Source organism: Electrona antarctica, assembly GCF_951216825.1.
Source record: "Electrona antarctica genome assembly, chromosome: 4".
In the NCBI taxonomy this organism is placed as follows: Eukaryota; Metazoa; Chordata; class Actinopteri; order Myctophiformes; family Myctophidae; genus Electrona; species Electrona antarctica.
In genome coordinates, this window is record NC_136809.1 from 48,765,221 (window position 1) to 48,786,679 (window position 21,459).

At 44.2% G+C, this 21,459-nt stretch overlaps 1 protein-coding gene across 2 annotated transcripts; it reads left to right on the forward strand.

Moving 5' to 3' along the window:
- The first annotated feature begins 10,148 nt into the window (after window positions 1-10,148).
- lyl1 (LYL1 basic helix-loop-helix family member) lies at window positions 10,149-20,087 on the forward strand. 2 transcript variants are annotated; one of them, XM_079498877.1, is made up of 5 exons: window positions 10,149-10,391; window positions 10,471-10,638; window positions 11,854-13,415; window positions 17,403-17,497; window positions 17,842-20,087. In XM_079498877.1, exons 3-5 carry the CDS (start codon window positions 12,727-12,729, stop codon window positions 18,408-18,410), a joined length of 1,353 nt encoding a protein of 450 aa, XP_079355003.1. In that variant the 5' UTR covers window positions 10,149-10,391; window positions 10,471-10,638; window positions 11,854-12,726; the 3' UTR covers window positions 18,411-20,087. The 2 variants fall into 2 exon arrangements, with proteins under 2 accessions (XP_079355003.1, XP_079355004.1); XM_079498878.1 differs by lacking the exon at window positions 10,149-10,391 and having other exon boundaries at window positions 10,453-10,476; window positions 10,559-10,638.
- Window positions 20,088-21,459: the final 1,372 nt, after the last annotated feature.

The window sequence follows — 21,459 nt, forward strand, 5'->3', positions numbered from 1 at the left end:
TTATAAAAAGACCCTAATGAAAAGTCCACCTGTCTATGACTATGAGACAAGCTCTAAATATGCAACTTGGCAAACATCATACAATTACATCGCAAGAACGGCAGCCTAGTGGTTAACCACATGAACCCTAGAGATGTGGGGCTCCATCTTGCGCCACCCTTATCTTATCCCTAAACGTATTTGCCATTTTTTTATAATAGTTCAACTAGCCGATCTACATCTACACGTTGTGAACTTGTAGATCAGCTATTTGAACTATTTTAAAAGGTTTTATAAAATAGTAAAAAATGGCAAAAAAGTTTAGGGATAAGGGTTAAGGGGTGGCGCAAGATATAGTCCTTGGAGTAGATTGAAAAATCACACCCGTGTGAAGTGAGCGGGGCGCTCTTATCATCATACATCATCATTACATTCCGACCAATCACAATTGGCGTCCTAACATCTCAGCGGCCAATCACAATTGGAGTCCTCAATTTTCTGTCCTCACTTTTTTATCCTCAATAACATACTGTACATTTCTCAGCCAATCAAATCATCGCTATGGGGTGCTCAGCCAAACAAATCATCTCTATGGTGTACACACAAACACACAAAGCTGGGAAGGAGTGGACCACATACAGCCCCTTGGGGGACCTAAATAGTGGTCAGGGTTGTTTGTTTTGTCCATGAAATGTACAAGCTTACCTACTGTTAATAGAGAGATACTTAAAGGACGACTTCACCACTTTTCAACCTATCTTCATATAATTGGTCCCCACTAATGTTCATGATAAAATAGTAATACCACGATTTTTGAGGGGTGATAGCCCCTCCTATGTCCAGCTTTTGGTGTATGTGCCCAAACTTTGTCCTACACAAACATTAAATTCCCATTGAAAATTAATGGACAATTTTAAGTCATAGTGTCTATTTTACGTCATGATGATGTACGATGATAAGAGAGCCCCTCACTTCACACGGGCGTGATTTTTTTTTTGGGTCATCTTCCAGTGACATCATCGATGGGGAATCCAAGCTGATGATAAAAACCTAAATGTATTTAAAACAAATCTTGGTTAAAACAACAAATCTGCCTATTATGATGATGTCACTGGAAGACCGCCCACAGCCCTGCTGAGACAGAAGAGTAGAAAGAATGGTGCTATTTTATCATGGACATTAGTGAGGACCAATTATATGAAGATACTGTAGGTTGAAAAGTGAAGTCGTCAATTAAAACAAAAGCATGATGCTGTGCCGTGTTCAGATGCACCGTATGTGTGCAGCATGCAATCAAGGAAACTATCGATTGAGCCCATTATACTCGGATTATCCCACCAGCCATTCTCTCCCTCTCTCTCATCTGGAGTGAGTCTATTCCTTTACTCTAAGGTCTATTCTAAGACAGGACACAATGAAATTACCCCTTTCCTCTCCTTCCTTCTCTTTATCACTCTCTCCATGCATCCTACCATCCTCTCCCAAACTCGAGATACGAGACAAAGTGGAGAAAGAGCTCTCACATGATGCCGATGAGATTCCAATTACAAGAGATGTCACATAAATGTGACAGGAAACCTGTGTAGATGTTTGCAAACGGTGGAGAGGTCTACGAACACTACATTACCATCATCATTCATCATCAGTCTTCTTGAATTATCTTTCCAACATTATTTTTCCAACAAGAATCTCATTGGAAAGTTTGTCTAGTCTGTCACTTCCTGCCATTTTCTGCAGAGGACTCAACATGGCAACATCCAGAAAAGAGGGAGATTATGTGGTTGTATAACAAATAATAGCAAAAATAGCTGATCGATAATTGCTATTTTTGACATCTGTAAATGTTTTTGAAAATGTTGGGAACTTTTTCACCTTTAATAATTATGCCTAACATATAGGCCTCGGGTTGAGAGTGGTCCTCAGTCACTCCTCACTGGTGTGTGTGTTGCCATGTGTCATAATGCACGCATGTGAGGGTGTTACAAGCGTTGGTTCTCTCACACCTGCGGCCGTGGCAGATATATCCTGTTTGGATAGGGACCGAAGGCCTCGCCAGGCTCTCTAATCCTAGCTCCCCCCTACCCAAATCTTTCCCGCTGCCCCCCCCCCCCAACCCACTCCTGTGCCAAACCAGGAAGTGTGCACAGGAAACAGCTGTCCCCTGCGTCCGCCTGCTTACCCCTGGCCAGGTGCATCCTGGGAAATGAGTGATGTGTGACCGTCAACATGCTTAATGCACTACGGGGGAGCAGGGCACTGTAATCACCATGAACGCTGATGTACAAATATCAACAAAAATTAAGCCTGCATGGGTTTCCTTGTTAAAGATAAAATTAAACAACCCAGCAAATATGTCAAATAATTACACAAAAGGCCATGTTTAAAGTCCTAGTTATATGAGTTTAATGCCTTTGATACTTTCTCGTGACTCAGCAAGTGGTATGTCGGGTAATAAACAATTGTTTTTGCTCAATAACGTCAAGTACATTTAATTGGTTTTGCTCAATAACGTCAAGTACATTTAATTGGTTTTGCTCAATAACGTCAAGTACATTTAATTGTTTTTGCTCAATAACGTCAAGTACATTTAATTGTTTTTGCTCAATAACGTCAAGTACATTTCCACGCCTTGACGCTGAAGTTTGATTACAAACACCTGCTGAGTGGAGATGACGAGGCATATGATGGTGAAAGGAGGAGGTACAGTACATATACTGTACTACAGCTAAATACCATTAAAGGTTTAGTTCAGAGTTTTGGACTTGGAACTATGGAACTTGCACATTTCTTGTGTCCAGTATCACTACGCCAGCAGCAGCACAAAAACATAGTGTTATAGTTCCATGCGACAGAGGGACCAAAGTTGAACGAAAGTTGCATGGTAGAAATAGGTCAACTATACAGATGACGCTAATATAATATAATACATTTTATTTGCAGACACTATAGGTCCAAAATACAAAACAAGACACACAAAAATAACCCAATAAAACATAGAGATAGCCTATCAGGCTATTTTCACTCCAGTCCATATCAATTAAAAAACATATGAACATTTCCTCCAGTGATTCCAAAAGCAAGAGGAGAACCTTGTATCACTCGGTGTGATCCCTGTTAAGGCCATGATTAATACATTCTTTGACTCCTTCAATCTACACATAAAATTCCTCAGTACAGCATGGAAGTTAGTTTTGTGGATACATTTATTTTCAATGAGTGGCCCCCAGTGCCCCCTACCAAATGACCGGAACTACTGAATAATCACCACAACCAGACCAGAACTCCCACCATGGGACTTAGTGAACCAATTATTGAAACCACTATATTACAAGTATTTCCTACAGCTTTAAGTCCAAAAATCTGAGCTAACCCTTTAAAACTGGGAAAGCATCTGTGTCAGACAGTTTAGATTTTTGCATTGGCCATTACAAAAAAACGATATACCGAGATATACGAGCTCACAGCGCCTCACATCGTGTACATCTGACTGCTTGAACATCCTACTATAAATGCGCCACGTCTCTGTGTGTGTCTGCATGCGTGTGTGTACGGTTGTGATGCACGTAACTCGAGAACCGTTCGCCCCACCGACTTCAAAGTCGGTCGGACCCACAGTTCTCCAGAACCACCACAAAAGGCTCTGGTCAGGCTCTGCCAGTGGGCCTAATCAGCCTAAATCCCCTCACCTGTGCAATTTCCAGCCTCTGCCTCAGCCAATTGATTGCCATGGCAACCACACACCTGCCAATTGATTACTTATACCAGTCCACTTTTCACAGTCAGTTTGCACTCTTCACAAACAGGCAGACAGATACAGAGATCTCCATGTGGGACACAGACAGTAAAAATGGGTGCTATGACAGGTATTGCATACTACAGATATCTCCATATACAGTATGGGCACAAAAGGGACACAGACAGATAGTTAAAACGGGTGCTATGACAAGTTGACAATGGGTATTATTAGGTTCCCAAGTTGCATCGTTCCCAAGTACGCCGGTGGCTGACGGGCCACGTACAATTCTAGTGTTTTAAAAAAATCTTTTAAAAGGTGTGAGAACAACTTAATTAGAAGGATTTTGCAGCCTCGGCCTGCAGTTCTTGGGTTAAATGGTTTACATCAAAAGTAGGCTCTGACAGTGCACATTCATCCTCTTGTGCTTCATCATCATCGTAAATGATGACTCTGCGTCGTGTTGTGTGGCGTTTGAAGCTGCGTGGCCAGTGTGTCTGTCCAGTAGTACAACCAGGCAAAAATAAACCGAGCACATCTGTTGTAAGAGAGAAGGAGGAGAGCACGTACTGTACGGCCGTCCCGGCTGCAGCTCGCCGCATTGTTTGTCACTTTCTCCACCAAACGCACTGCGAATATTGCCTCAATTAGACCCCATGATCCCTATCGCCCGCCACACAATAGTGTTTACATGAAGTGGAGGAAGCCTCGCTACAGAGGCCACTTTAGCACTGTGTGTGTGTGTGTGTGTGTGTGTGTGTGTGTGTGTGTGTGTGTGTGTGTGTGTGTGTGTGTGTGTGTGTGTGTGTGTGTGTGTGTGTGTGTGTGTGTGTGTGTGTGTGTGTCCTTACTGTATTTATTCATTTATCAACCATATTGGGTGATAAATGAACGTGAATGATCATGGCAGCGAGACTCATAGGCCTTATTTGGGCCTTAACCCGTTTAGACCTGAGAAAAGATTCTACAAATGCCTTCTAAATCCTGACAGTTTTCTGAAAAACCCATGTTTATCAGTCGTTATTCTCAAACATTTTCATGTTAAGGACCCCCAAAAATATATGTAATTGGCCGCCGACCCCCCATCTGAAAATATGTTGTTCCATATGTTGTCCCAGAAGCAAAGATTGAGTTAAAAACGCTCGCTCTGAAAGAATATATATTCAAAGATTTGCAACACATTTTCAAGATTTTTCAAAAATAGCTAAAAGTATAACATGATGCTTAAAACACCAAAAGGGGACGACGGAGTCGCCAAGCACAAATAGCAGATCTACAACCTCATGCAGTATAGTGTTGTATTGGTAAATGGTGCATATATTTAGTACTTTCATCGAAAGCGCTTTACATAGATGTGTGCATTACATCACCCATTCACACACTGACGGCGGAGGAAACCATGCAAGGCCCCAACCTGCACATCGGGAGTAATTACAGGGGTTCAGACCATAGATATCAAAATACAGATGCCTCATTGGCCGCTGCAGTTCATTGGAGCGACGTGTCTCCATTGAAGGCAGGAAGTCAAGCGGAAGTGCCATATAGGGAAGCACTGAAGGCACGCTGCGTCGCTGCCCAAGAGACGTCACTCATGCGACTCCTCCATGTCTCTCGCTGTCACTCAACTGCATGACTACTGGCCAATCACAGCGCGTCTTTTCCGGGACTTCCAGTATGCACGTGATGCTCAATTCCGCTATGCTTCGCAAGGAAAATTGTGCCAACAATTTTGACACACGCGCCTCAGAGCCGGACGAGACGTCTACCTTTATATGTCTATGGTTCAGACTCTTGTTCAAGGACACTTCGACACACTAACACAAGAGTGAGAGAGAGAGAGAGAGAGAGAGAGAGAGAGAGAGAGAGAGAGAGAAGCAGCAAAGGTTGCTCGGGAATCAAACCTGCATTTTAGCCTATATGTGGTACAGTATGCGCCTTAAGCACTAGGGCCACTGGTTACCCCATATAATCAAAATTAATTATCAAAGCATCATTTGTTTGAGGTGTTCTTACCCAGTAGGCTGTGAAACACCTCATGCCTCCATGCAGGTCCCCAACAAACAAACACTCAAATCAGGCTTCTGGGCAAACAGAGGCCTCAAACCTGGTCACCCCTTTTATGCACTACCCTTAAAGGGGCAGTGCTACTAAAAGATTTGCATACACAGACATTCTGCATATTGAATACTTTCTACTTTTGGTGCTTTAAGTACATTCTGATGCCAATACTTTTGTACTTTTTACTCAAGTAAATTTTAAATTCCGGACTTTTACTTTACTTTATTATGTATGCCCATTAGCACTTGCCTATAGCATGGCTATTCTTATTATTACACCCAAATCAAATCAAATCAAATCAAACTTTATTTATAAAGCACATTTAAAAACGGTCATCGACCAAAGTTCTGTACAAGTCAAAAAACATATAGCATCAGCAATACAATCAAATAAGATCAATACATCAATATCAAGCTGGTATGGATATAATAAGACACTAAGGTTCAAATAAAAATATAAAGGTTAGAATTTAAACTAGGCTGTGATTAAAAGCCAGGTCGAAAAGAATGGGTCTTAAGCAGAGACTTAAAGGTCTCAATGGACTGGACGGATCTGATGTGAAGAGGAAGGCTATTCCAGAGCCAAGGGGCAGCCACAGCCAAAGCACGGTCTCCCCTGGTTTTAAGTAGGGCTGTTCTGGGTCAATAATAGTGAGAGGTGCGCTGACCTCAGGGCTCTGACCGGCTTATGGTCTTCAAGGAGTTCTGCCAAGTAAGAGGGGGCCAGTCCATTGAGGGATTTAAAAGCAATGATCAAAATCAATCCTATATTTGACAGGTAGCCAGTGGAGTGAGGCCAAGATAGGAGAGATATGGTCGCGCTTTTTTGTGCCTGTGATGAGGCGTGCGGCAGCATTTTGCAACTGCAGTCGTCTGACCAAGGACTGGTCGATGCCAGAGTATAAAGCATTGCAATAATCTAATCTAGAGGAAATAAAAGCGTGAATTTAGTGTCTCAAGTTGCTTCCAAAAACACATCATACACAGCAACACACCAACGATACAACACACAGCAGTTCACTTACAAAAGGTAAGAAATACATCTCAGAAATGTACAATTTCACAATATTGTATATTTCACGATCAAAAGGGATCAGAGTATTTCTATAATACAGTATTGTTACGTTTACTTAAGTAAAAAAACGTGAGTACTTTTTCTACCACTGTGGTGTGTGTGGTGCAAGCAATGACTCGGGACCCGAGAGCTGGGGAACCAGATGGAACAATGACTAGGGACCTGAGAGCTGGGGAACCAGATGGAACAATGACTCGGGACCCGAGAGCTGGGGAACCAGATGGAACAATGACTAGGGACCCGAGAGCTGGGGAACCAGATGGAACAATGACTCGGGACCTGAGAGCTGGGGAACCAGATGGAACAATGACTCGGGACCTGAGAGCTGGGGAACAAAATGGAACAATGACTCGGGACCCGAGAGCTGGGGAACCAGATGGAACAATGACTCGGGACCCGAGAGCTGGGGAACCAGATGGAGTGATTGAGAGCTGGTGGGAAGGACTGGCAGTCTGGCTTTAACAGTGAATGTGATGAGTGCAGTGTTCTTACGGAATGAGATAAGAAGGGTGCCCCTGCAGCCACCACCCAATGCCAGCACGCACGCACGCACGCACGCACGCACGCACGCACGCACGCACGCACGCACGCACGCAATCATCCACAAATTCCCCCTATTGACGTGTCATTTATTGAGCAGGGTGTGTGTGGAGGTAATGTTGGCCAGGAGGAGGAGGGGTGTGTGAGAGATTAAAACAATCCTCTCTTGATTTCTTCCTCAGTCGAGGGAGAAACGGAAGCCGTCTGTTATCGTTGTGTGTCTATTATTATTTCTGATGTGGAGTTTGGGTGTTCATATCATGGGGCCTGCAAATGAAAAGATCTGTGTATGATTGCATTTGATTTCTCTTTTCATGGACCATGACCACAGTAGCCAGGTCAGGGTCAGGGATCGACTGCTTGTGAATGTCAAAGTCAGGCATCTGGATAGATTATCTGTTTAACCTCTTACTGTGTTTAGTCTACTGTATTAATGACCATTCACAAAATTGGGATGCCCGATTGTGTGAAATCTTGCAAACCGCTGGGCTGATCAGTGGCACATTTCCTGTGCACACTAACCGTTCGGTCTCAAACGTGGCAAGTCTGAACCCGAGGTCTGCAGTGAGTGACGAACAGCAGTTTGAACGGACCAACGGTTTCAGTGAAACAGCCCTGTGACAGGGCTATGATAGCCATTCAAAGCTGTGAGAGGGGCCTGATGTGATGTGACATGGCCTGACATCCACTCTCTCTCTATATATTTATTTCTCTCTCTGGGAAATAGGCTGATAATTACATAATAACCACATACTAACTGTCCAGTTTGATGTAAAATCTTTTAAAATCAATTAGATAAAAAGATAAAAGGTTGTGCTGCTCTACATCATCTAGGCCTACAGTACATCATGTAAATGGGGATGAATTGAAACACTTACTGCAGATTTAATTTCATGGTGACGAGCATAGCAACTATTCCCAGAAGAGCAGTCTCTGTCCTCGCATAGCTTTAAATACGTTACAGGCAAATTCAGACACTAACCGCTGACACATCATTGCTGTTACAGGAGCTACAATAATTCGAGCTCATAGAGTCCTCAAGTGGAACCACAGGTGCCATATGCAAAACACTAAAATGATGACAGGGAGTGGATGACAATGTCTCCATGCCGTGGTGCATCTGGCCCATGATGCAAAAAACCTTTTGACAAATCAACATCAGATACTGTATGAGATTTGTTATTTTGACATGAATTCTGGTGTGGATGATGTGGGCGACAACAATGCAGATGATTGTAACGACGAGGAGGAAGATGAAGACGACGACAGATTTGTTGAAGAACATTGCTCAGCACATTGCTCCTTTATTTTCCCAGGACCTGGAAGGTCACACGACCGTAAAGCCTTTATAATGTTTGTGTTACAGACTGTCTAAGAAGGAAATGACGGAGAGAATGAAAAAGAGGAATTCACCCTTGACCTAAAGAGAGAGAGAGAGAGTGTGTGTGTGTGAGAGAGAGAGAGAGAGAGAGAGAGAGAGAGAGAGAGAGTGTGTGAGAGAATATAATGGAAATGAGACAGGGAGAGCATTGGGCGAGGGAACGGGCGAATGGAGGGGGAAGAAATCAGGAAGGAAGTTATGGAGCTCTTGGAGAGATGACGGCACATTGGTCATCAACGACGCACAGGTGCGCTCTGATGTCACCAGCCTCTCTTATAGTCAGGGATTGACTCTCGCTTATTGCTCCCCCTTTGTTTTCACATCCATATTCTGTGCACTCTTTCCGTGACCTTTGGGCCATGTCAACCTATCATGCACTGCTACTACAGAGAGAAACACGCTGCAGCACCACCGCTGGAGCATTGTGCTAGAGCAATAATGGTTCCGGGGGAAAGTACCGCTCTGAGGTGAATTAGCCAAACAATCAGCTTTAGCTCTTAAGACCTGCAAATATATATATATATATATCATTGTGTGTGTGTGTGAGTGTGTGTGTGTGTGTGTGTGTGTGTGTGTGTGTGTGTGTGCGTTTGTCTGTTAATATAGTCCTGTTGCAGTGTTTTCTTCTTGGTAACGATCCAACAGCCTTCATCGTCTGGGATTGACCACTCTGGCGGAATCATGGTATATTGATCATGCACGCATACTGTATATGCTTGTGCACATACACAACCCTGAGCAAGTGCACTTGTGTGAGAAGTGTGTGTGTGTGTGTGTGTGTGTGTGTGTGCGCACGCACGCATATGCATGTGTGTAAACGAGTGTGTATGTACAGTATACGTGTGGTGTGTGTATGTGTGTGTGTGTGTGTGTGTGTGTGTGTGTGTGTGTGTGTGTGTGTGTGTGTGAGTGTGCGTGCATGCGTGCGTGCATGTGTTGGTATTGGTATTGGGTGGTGGTGGTGGTGCTGCTGGGGGGTGGGGGGGGGGTTTCTTATCTACGGGCCACAGGCAGCTTTTGAGTCTCTTATCAGCAGTCACCATATTGTACTGCACATCCTCTTGTCCAGTAGGGAGCGGAAAACTCTCCTTGCGACACAGTTCTCTCTCTCTCTCTCTCTCTCTCTCTCTCTCTGCCTCTCGCCGCCGTCCTCTCTCTCCCCCACACCTCCCATTGGCCAACACGAGGACTCTCAGACTGGCATCCGACCACGGCATTGTGTCTTCTTGGCGAGCAAAGTGAGCAAAGGAGGGATAGACGGGGGAAAGGAGGACAGACAGAAAAGGAGAGAGGAGTGACAGAGGGAGGGAAAGAATGACATAAGCTTTCAGGGGGGGGCGGCGGGCGGGCGGGGGGGGGGCGATGCATGACATGACTGACTTGATGCCGTCTCTCACCTCCACGCTGGTATAGCGAGCGTGTCTTCATCCCGAGGAGCGCCTTCCTTCACGCCAAAGAACAACAAACTGCGTGTTGTTGTTGTTGTTGTTGTTGTACGATAACGCTCCCTCGTGTTGCTCAGAGCGGCTCGTTGGGAATTGAGGCGTTTTGTGTCCTTTTGAGGGAGATTGAGCGAATGAGTGTCACACAGGTTGCCACCTCTACTGTACTGTATACTTTTGACCCGTGTCTGTGGAGTCCGACGTGGAACTCGTTAAGTCCCTGCACCGCAGCTGTGGAGGGTAACACACAGTGAGTGGACAAGGTGTCTGTGGAGTCCGACGTGGGGCTCGTTAGGTCTCTGCACCGTGGCTGTGGAGGGTAACACACAGTGAGTGGACAAAGTGGAGGAGGAGCACATGTGCGTCCATAGTGGAGATGACCTTTATACTCAACCAGATGCAGCGTGCATGCTGAGGGTCACATTGAATGTGTGAGTATTGTATTTTGTCACTTTTTGTCGTTTATGGCAGTAGGGTTGTTGTCACAATTATTACATCATCGCCTAATCGCAATTATTTGAGATAATCGCTATTATTTTGTCATAATCGTCATAGCCGTTTCCATGTTGAAAGATGTTCATACATTTAAAAAAAAAAACAGAAATAGCAGATCTACAAGCTTACAACGTGCCACGAAGTGACGCGTTGTAACTTGTAACATAATCAATGATCATATATACCGTATGTATTCATGTTTGGTAGTCGTTATTTTGGTTACATGTTGAGTTCAATGTCACCAGATAAATAGTCAAGTTAATAGTCAAATTAAGCAATAAACTTAAATGAATTAATAAAAGACAAATTAACACCAGAAAGGAGTAATTTGCATTACAATAAACAATATTAATCACATTAAAATTATTATAAGACTATTATACATATACAATTCTACAATAGATAAAATTACTAGAATTGTAAATTTAAGACAATTTTAGTAGATTAAAATCATAATGACAATTCTTAAAATAATGTTAGTAAATTAATTTAATCAACTATTAGCATTATTTGGCTACATGGGCTGCTACTCACAGCATACATTTGTGCAGATTGTTATCATACGTTGCAAACTGTAGTTGTTATCTGTTAGTGTAATTTTTTGCTTTTACAATAAATGTACCATAATATGCAAATAAATAAATATCATATATTATTTATACACTGCATGCATTTTTGTCTTTGGGGCTTTTAACCATGTATAAACAAAGCACTGTTACTTGCTAGGAATAGGATAATAGCATGACAATATAGATTATATATCACCACAAAGGAAGGACATTTCTAGAATTAGGACATGATCATTAGAGACGGATAAAGGGAAGGACAACTCTTGCAAAACCTTAGCATTTTCATTCTTACACGAGTCTTTCAGTAAAATATACCGAGCACAGCATGACTCTCCTTCACATCACAGAATGTCACGAGACAGACAACCACAGCATTTACACTACACTACATGTTCAGACATTGTTAAGTCATTTTAGTTAAACTTTACATTTAAACAGATGCACATGCTCCATTCATAAAAAAAATATCTTAAAAAAAGGATTTTTGCATTATACTGTAATTCAAAATAATGTACTATTTCTAGTAATATTCTATATCCTGCCTGTTTTGTTCTATATAACCTTATTTCTTTTGTTTAACAGGCTCTTTGATTACAATCCAATCTCGACTGCCCTGGGACATTCTGAATACATGAAAGGATTTTGACTCATATCCTCAAAATACAAACAGATATACAGACTCATCAAGAGATGCCACTGGAGACCTATGAAAACAAAAAAAACCTCTAGTGCCTCAGGATGTACTGACAGACAAATCCATGCCAAGCCAGACCACAGCAACACCTTCAATCTCTGCTCCGGACACAGAGACAGTGTCACAGAAGCAGTCTTCTATTTCTGAAGGGACTGTAATCCCCACAGACACACACATATAACACCTTCTGCGTTTCTTTTGCTCTAGACGAGGGATGTAAGTGAATGTAAGTTCACTCACATCACACGACACTCCACACCTGGTGGCCTTCAGAATGACAGCGTAGTCAGGGAGGACCGGCCTGCATCAGGACTGACCCACCATCAGACCCACCATCAGGACTGACCCACCATCAGGGAGGACCGGCCTGCATCAGGACTGACCCACCATCAGAGTCTGATGGTGTCTTTCTGGAGAAAAACACGTGCGACAAAATACTACACGATATGCGGGACTCGCTGCGATCCAGAACGCAGAAACGGAGGCTTTATTAAGAGGGCCTTGTAGATCAGAGAAACTACAGGACTAGTAAAAACCCTGCAGAGAGATCGACCGGACGAGCTGCAGGTGAAAAGACTGGAGCCAATCAGTCCCTACGCCACACACACACACACACGTGAACACACATACAGTGAATTCACACAAGTATATCCACACGCATCGAGGGAGAGAAAGACAGAGCCACGCACAGAGGAGAAGAGGGGCTCGGCAGCCGAGGAGAACTCTCCCCCAAGCCCCCCCCCCCCCCCCCCCCCGCCACCATGATGGAGAAGATGAACCACACCAGTCTGCCTACCTTGTCCCCCGACCTTCCTCGCCCCTCCTCCTCCTCCTCCTCCCCCTCCTCCTCCTCCTCTTCCTCTTGCTCCATGGACCACCACCACAGCCCCCTCCTCCAGAAACAGCTCCCAGTGTCCCCAGACGACACTCCCCGGCACCCAGCTAACGAGACGGGTGGACACCTGGGAGACATGGACGTCCACCCGGCTTCGAGCTCACCTCAGAGCTCCGTCGTGGCCGCGACGGCAGAGTTGCCCGATCCCCACGACGAAGACATCGCCATGGAGACGACGAAGGAGGAGGAGCGAGGCTCCCCGTCCGTCTCCTCGCCGCCTCCTCCTCCTCCTCTTCTCCTCCTCCTCCCGGCCACGGAGTCCAGGACCTCCCCGTGCTGCACGCCCCTCCTCCCTCGTCCTCCTCTCACCTCCTCCAACAACACCGCTGCTCCTCTTCCTCCACACATCCCGGTCATCAGCCTGGGTCACAGCAAGCCCCCGCTGCCGCTCCACAACACCCCTCTGACCACCCTGCACCCGATCCCCGCGCTGCTCCACGGGCCCAACGGGGACCTGCGTCTCACCCAGTTCACGTCTCTGCAGTCGGGGGGCAGCCCCGGAGGCCAGCCTGCCCCTCCTCACCAGTACCTGCCCCCGCACCCCTTCTTCACCAGGTGAGCAAATGCATGTCGTCACTGTATAGGATTCACCAGTGGTGGAAAAAGTACTCAAAGTTATTGCAGCCGCGGGGGGCACGGTGGCGCAGTCGGTATAGCGCTGTCGCATCACAGCTAGAAAGAAGGTCCTGGGTTCCATTCCCGCTGGGGACCCGAGGTGGGGTTGGCAAAAGGGCTTTTGTGTGGAGTTTGCATGTTCTCCAAGTGTCGCCTAGGGCAGTGGTTCCCAAACTGTTTCATGTCAAGGACCCCTAAATTGACACTAATTAGCCCACGCACCCCATTTGAAGAGATAATGCCAGGGACCCCCGTGAGAGAAGATTTTTACGGCTCTAGCAGTGATTCTCAACCAGTTTATTTTCAAGGACCCACAGTTTGACATGCATTAGGCTACGGACCCCCATTTAATGACATTTTTATCTCTGGGACCCTCAATTTACATTGTAAAATCAATGTTAATTTAACTCTGAGAGTGTACAAATGGACCCGTTAGGGGGGTCCATTTGGTTCCATCTGTACACTCTCAGAGTTACTGACCCATAAGGGTCCATTTGGTTCCAAACTATCATTTAGCTGGGGACCCCCTGGAACTCCCTCGAGGACCCCTGGGGGTCCCCGGACCCCACTTTGGGAACCACTGGCCTAGGGTAGGTACCCTCATAAAAAGACATGCAGTAATCCTGGTCATAATGGCCCCTGGTCAGCCTGATGGAGGGGAAAGGAACTGGTTCCTTCCAAATGGGTATACGTCCAACCGGGGAAACTCCCCCCTCCCCCTGTCAGGTGAAAATAAGTGGCTTGGAGCCTTGGACTCCTCATGCATCGAAGGAAGCATGAGGTCGGTCCGTTGCTCTCCCCAGGTTGGCAGAGGGCGTGTAGCGCCCAGGATTACATTAGACAATTGACACTGGGTGAAAAAAAATGGGTTGTAAAAATCATTGGATAAAAATGTCCCAGATGACAAAGCATTATGGTCATTGTAGGAATTCATAAATCCAGTCAAACCCTTTAGTCAAACACACAGACTGCATTATGTTTCTGGCCATTGGGTGCACATTTCAAATTGTGCTACTTTTATCCACTACAATTAACAACAGCGGTGAAATAAGACATTAATTCCTCAAACAGAAAGAAAATAAAAAATATCATTATACTGCATCAAAATAAATTGTGAAAATGTATCTACAAGCTCATAAAGCAAGGCAAATATGTATCTGCGGAAACGAAAATGTCATTCCCCAACTCCTACAATTCCTGTAAAGTGCAATTGTCAGGGTTGGGGGGGTGCCCAGTTCAAATATGATTGTTTTTTGGGGGGTCACAGCCTGAAAAGGTTGAGAACCACTGGCCTGTACAGTACAATAATGTGCATGGTTTCACACTGTGGGCTCCATTTTCATCACCGCTAAACCCCTTATCCCTAAACTATTTAGAAAAACATTTTTGAAAAGTTCAACTAGCCACATTGTGAGCTTGTAGACTGGCCATTTTAACAATTCAAAAATGTTTTGCAAAATAGTAAAAAAAAAGGCGAAGAAGTTTAGGGACAAGGGGATTAGCGGTGACGAAAATGGAGCCCTATGTTTCTCTGTCTCACACCTATTTGTTTTTGTTACAGTTTCACAGCGTTTCTGTTTCACTAGTATGAGATGAGGTGGAACACAACTGTAAAACCATGCCATCTTTTATGGCTTCCTGATATGGATAAATATGTCTGAAATGATCCGTTTTTGGTTATAATGATTGTCCGGGTTTCTGTTTCATGTGAAACTTCAGAGTGCTGCTGGGTCTTCATGGTATCCCATTGTGATTTATAGTGGTGTCGCAGACAGTTATTATGGGAATACATTGTGAAACCGACAGCAGGATATGTGTTGCTGGAACGGGCACATCTGCCAATGCTGATGTAATGTACAGTGTGTACAGTATATGGCCAAATATACAGTTAAACAAGTTATTATGTAGTATGCATACAGTAGTCTACAGCAGAGATGTTTTTATATGGTCACTGTTGGGCAAAAACCATTGCATCTCTATATTCCACCTTATCCTTTTAAGAATTTTCATAAATGAATGCCCTATATTAGATTTTGTCGTATGCAAAACTAGCAAAATAGTCGATGTACAACAACATCACAATAATACATCACATTGCAGCGCGTTGTGAGCTGGTAGATGGGCTATTCTTTAGGATAGTTTCGAACAATTTTGAAAAGTGTCGAAATAACTTGAAAACTTTCAGCATCATTTAGCCTTTTTTTATCACTTCACCTCTGTGTTACCATTAGTGCAAATGAGGTAAACAACAATAAAGTTAAATAAGTAGCCTACACTAAAAAAGGAAAACTAACAGAACTTAATCAGGCACTGAAAAAGGCAATCAATGGCATGGCAGCTCCTTCAATACCACCCGTTATCAATTTATCACACCCCATTGTTCATCTATTTCGCATTAGTACGCAGAGCAGGATTTAAAAAAAAAACAGATTCTCTTAAAAGGGATATTTCACTTTCAAAAACATTCATTTTAGCTGCCCTGCCCCCTTCCTATACAAACCCATTGTAACTTCAAACTCCATTTTAACCATACCATGATAGATGCATCGAAAACACCCGTCCTTTTTTCTGATGACTGATACTGTGAGGGGAGCCGTGTTTTTTTTCATTTACAGTTTTAATTTATTTTTAAAATATAGCTTAAAAAATGTGTCTCCTCCGGGCCTCCTCCTCCTCCAAATCAATTATTAAAAATAAATGAAAACACTAATTAAAAGAACACGGGCCCCTCACGAATCAGAAGGACAGTATCAGTTACCAGAAAGAATGATGGGTCATGGTTAAAATGGAGTTTGAAGTTACAATGGGCTTGTATAGGAAGGGTGCGGGGCAGCTAAAATGAATATAGAATATCTTATACTGAATCGAGCAACTTATAAGTAGATCAAATTACCAAAAGTGTTTTTGAAAGCGAAATATCCCTTTTAAGGAAGGAGCTGCAGTGCTATGGAAGTGCAGCGAGTATACATCTGTCATGGAGATCTGGCAATAAATCTCTTCTCTCTCTCTCTCTCTCAGGCCCGTTTGTAAGCAGGAAACATTGATCTATTCTACACCCTAGAAGTAGAATAGGCCAGTAACCAGGCTTAATGACCCTGGCCTCCCTCTCGGCGGGCACGCTCAATCAACGCCACGGCATAATCACACCACGGTTAATGGATTTTGCCATTCTCTCCCCAGCGCCATCCATCCTTTGGCATTCATCCCAATTTGGGATCGTTCAACCACTTTTAACCATGCCATTCCTATTTCGGACATCTAATTTAAAAAAAAGAATACTAATCCACATCAAAAGAAAATCGCGAAAAGAAATGTCGGTAGTTTATTTTGCTAGCTTTAGTTATAATAATCATTTCTTCTTCTGTTTTCTACATACATTATAACCATATAAAATGAAATGGGAGTTGTTGAAGTGGGACTCATCTAAAAGACCATCCCTGCATCCTGGGACTCATTACATTGAAAACCTATTTACATCACTGTCATACATCATCTCATTCCGGCCAAACACAATTTAATTTAATTTGCGTTCTCACCTTCGTGTTTGTGTTCACACAAACACTAAAAGCTGGCCATTCATTGTCAATGGCATTCAAACACAAACCCTCAAAGCTAGACATAGGAGGGGATAGCTCCCCTCAAAAAATTAAAGTGAGGGGCGTCCACTGTAGGTACGTCGGCCACATGACGCCTTAAATCATCATTTAGAGCCTTAAACAAACATTAAAGTCCATAGACTTGGCTGCCATATGATGTAATTTTCTAGTGGCCCTCAAAATATAGTAGACAATGTAAACAAACAATAACATTTCTATTGTATTTGGTTGTACAGTATAGGTCCATAGTGGGGTGTATTTGTTTAGTCATTTATAAAAATGTTGTCCGTACTGTTTTCTCCCATACAATGATCTCTACTCTGTTTTGTAGTTCTTTCCTAGGTCCCTCAAACAACTATGGCATTTTCGGGAACAACCGGATCAAGAGAAGGCCTTCTTCACATTTTGAGTTGGAGATCAACGATTGTAAGATTTGCTATGTTGTAATCAAATCAAACAATTCATCTGAATGAGGTGTGTGTGTGTGTGTGTGTGTGTTTTGTGTGTGCGTGTGCACGTGTGCAATGAGTGGCATTTGGACGGAGGTGCACCGCAAAATCTTCAGTGCAAATTTAACTCCGTGAAATGGAGTCAAATGGTCCTTACGGGTCTCTCTCTCTCTCACTCAGAGTTAAATTTAACACTGAGGATTCTACCGTGTGTGTGTGTGTGTGTGTGTGTGTGTGTGTGTGTGCTTATGAAAATGCTGCAGTAGGCATGCAGTATGAACATTAAATAATCTGCTACATACGATATGCGTGTTTGTGCAGTTTATTCGTCTCCCCCGGCAGGCCCTCCTCAGAAGCTGGCTCGGCGCGTCTTCACCAACAGCCGCGAGCGCTGGCGGCAGCAGAACGTCAACGGGGCCTTCTCGGAGCTGAGGAAACTCATCCCCACGCACCCTCCCGACAAGAAGCTCAGCAAGAACGAAATCCTCCGACTGGCGATGAAGTACATCAACTTCCTGGTCACCCTCCTCAACGACCAGGCGCAAGAAAAGACGCCGGGTTTATCGGAGGACGAGGCCGGGGACGCGGAGAGCCCGAAGGACGGGTCGGACATCGACGAGCTGAATCCCCTTTTTCAGCGCGACACGTCGCCCCCCTCGCAGTGCCCTCCGCTCGGTGCTGCCCAGCCTGCGCTAGCGACCACGCTCAGAAACAGAGACTCGACCGATTCGGTCATTGCCCTAGAAAGCTCCCCGGTGACCTCTAGCTGCTACGGTGACACGGACAGCGAGGAGAGCTTCGGGGCCAAGAACTCGCTGGTGACCCATGGAATTCTGGGAAAGGTCAAGGGTCAGATAAGGACAGTGGCGGCCACACATGATGAACGATGACATCATGGGACATCGCTGACGGATGAGTGCGATCAGCTGAGAGTTACGATAAACGCCAGACTGGATAGATACAGCAGGTGGGACAGCTGAGACACTGGAATTGATGTCGGTCTCTTTACTGAAAAGCTGCAATTTCAGCTCCAACGACGCGAGCGTTTTTGTGATGCAATATTGTACATGTAGTTTTAACTGTGAGTGTGTAGATGTCGTGTGATGTGCAAACTGGACTGTGGGGCTCTGTGTTTCTGGAAACCACTGGTTATGACGCGGTGTAACACATTATAGAATATTCAAAGAGACATATTAGTGCTTTAAATAATGATGGCCAGCATGGTTATGTTTTAGGGCATGTATCTGCAACACACTAAACCACTAATTACAACATTTAAAAAGGTTCAGATGATTGGGCAATATCTCTAGCTGGATTTAGTTTAGGACCAACCTATCAGATTTCTAACTCAAAAGCCTCATGTTCTGAACATTTGGTTCCATTTGTACACTTTCCGAGTTACAGACCCATACTACCCCTAACTATCATTTAGCTGGGGACCCCATGGAACTCCCTCAAGGACCCCTAGGGGTCCCCATACCACACTTTGGGAACCACTGCTCTATACTAGGTCCCTTTAAAGCCAAATTATAATACCCCAAATATCATCCTCTCGCTCACACTCGGTCACTCCAGTCCAGCATGGCAGTGTTACGGTGAAATTGGTGACTTACTGAAATATGTGACCATCTTGTGGACTTACGTACATGGAGAATTGGAGATCTTTAAGTTTAAATACATGGCATAAATACCGCTAGTTTGAACTCTGCTGATAAACAAACCACAATGATTTACGGCTCGGACACTGACGTTATGCGACGTTCACACACATATTTTAGCAGGTCACCAATTTAACCGCAACACCGCCATGATGGAGTGACCGAGTGTGAGTGAGCGAGTGGCCGAGATTTTGGGGTATTGGAATTCAACTTTAGTATTTCCCTCTACACCTGCATCAAGGCCACCCGCAAGGATCAATTCACCCATTCTCATTATCTAGGAATGATTGCTTAGTCCCCAACGATGTCAACGTCATCATAATCAGTTCATCATCAAGAAGTAGTATACCATAGGCTGCCTTGTCTAGTGCAGATTAATATTTTAGAGCCATTTTTAATTTGACATAATTTGACGAACAAATTTGACTGTTTAACCAATTTAACCACATTTCATACGTCTGCTCTTTCAGAAAAAGCCAGACTACAAGCTCTCAACGTGTCGCAATGTGATGTGTTGTGAGCTGGTAGATCAGTTATTTTCTTTTACAGATTGTTCCCCCAGGATAGATGTGTGGTAAAGAAAACATTACAAAAACAGAATGCTATAGTAGATTTCCAAGTAAATCCAGTTTTTCAATAATATGATATACCTTCTCTGACTTCAATCAAAGTACAATGGAACACGAACAGTGCTCATTTTGTGCCTATAGAGCGAGTTCCAGAAACTCCAATGGCAGACGCGCATTGATTAAACCGTGTTGCTAGTTATTTGATGTTCCCTATTGTTCCTATTTCTTTTGTTTGACAAGGCGGGGTGAGGGTCCCTCCCGGCCTCGACGGACGTTGTGACACACTTGTACCAGACAGAAATAAAGCGTGCTTTAGTTTTGCTGTTCCGTATTCGACATCCTCTTATTGCGCTCTCCAAAGACTGCCTCTTGTCAGCATGATTTCTCAACACTTCCAAAGCTTTTTACTATCAGCAGTTTAGGAAAGTAGACCATGTTATATCACTGTATTAAATAAGTAGACTTGGCTCTATGCAAAAATGTTCATAAACAGTCAATTAGATTACATTAAAAAAAGATAAGTAAAATATCTTGATTTTCTTTTCCTAAAGAATGAAAGTGGGTTATGATCAACAGATGCCTACAAAAAAAAACTTGCAAGAATGCAAAAAAAACAGTATCCATTAACAAAAAACCCAGCCAAAAAACAGTTAATCCGTCATCAGGCATTACATTTACGATATGGAGTGAATAGCAACAGCCCTACGCAGGCCCTCCGTGTTGTTTGGGTTCTGCAGCAGACAGATTGATTACGGTACTGCTTTAAACAAGTAAGAAGGGGGGTAGGGGGGGGGGGGGGGGTGTGTTAACATCGCCACTGAAAGGGTAGAGAGACAAATACAATAAATACACAAGGTATGCGATGTGACACTGAGCAGCTGGACATTCACAGGATAATTATTTTCCTGCGTAGGTTTTCCATCATTTGACCATGAGAGAGAATCCCTGGTGTGGAAAAAAAAACCCCTGCTCTGATCACCTCAGTTTGATGGGGTGTTTGTTTTCTTTCCCCCTCAGTGCAGCTGTTTTAGGGAGGGGTGTTACAGTAGTGTGTGTGTGTGTGTGTGTGTGTGTGTGTGTGTGTGTGTGTGCGCGCGTGTGTGTACAGTATGTGTACAAAGTACAGATGTTTTGAGAACTGCACATGTCCTGCCATTGGCAATTCAGTAGATTGTCAGTGAGAAAGTGGGGCACCAACGTGTTATGTTAATTCTATTCGGAATAAATAATTATTCTGCTGGAAGTGTCGAGGAGTGGCACTTCTTTTCATTAGCAAAGCAGTGGAATTAGCAAGGCTAATCAGTGATTTAAACCTGGGAGGGAAAAAAACGTGCATTTTCAGAAATCCTTCGGGGAAAAGATCAGGAGAGCGTGAACATTTGGACGGGCACATCCGAAACTGTACATGTGTGAACGTGTACGATCATGACAAAGCGCACGTCGTGCGTTAAGCGTAGGTGGATGTGGTAACGATGTAAAAGCGAGAGATGGATTGCCAAAGCGACGTGGTTTTGGTGTGTGTGTGGTTATATAGGGTGGATGTAGAACTGAGGTAACACCGAGGCTCCACAATGCTCTGCGGTTGGTGGCGGTGCTGCCGTGTTGTTCCTATAGCTAGGTCAGGTGGGCCGGAAGCACCCAACAGTTAGTGCTGTCTCATTGACGGCCCACCATGTTTCCTGGAGGGGTGGGGTGCTATGGGGGGGGGGGGT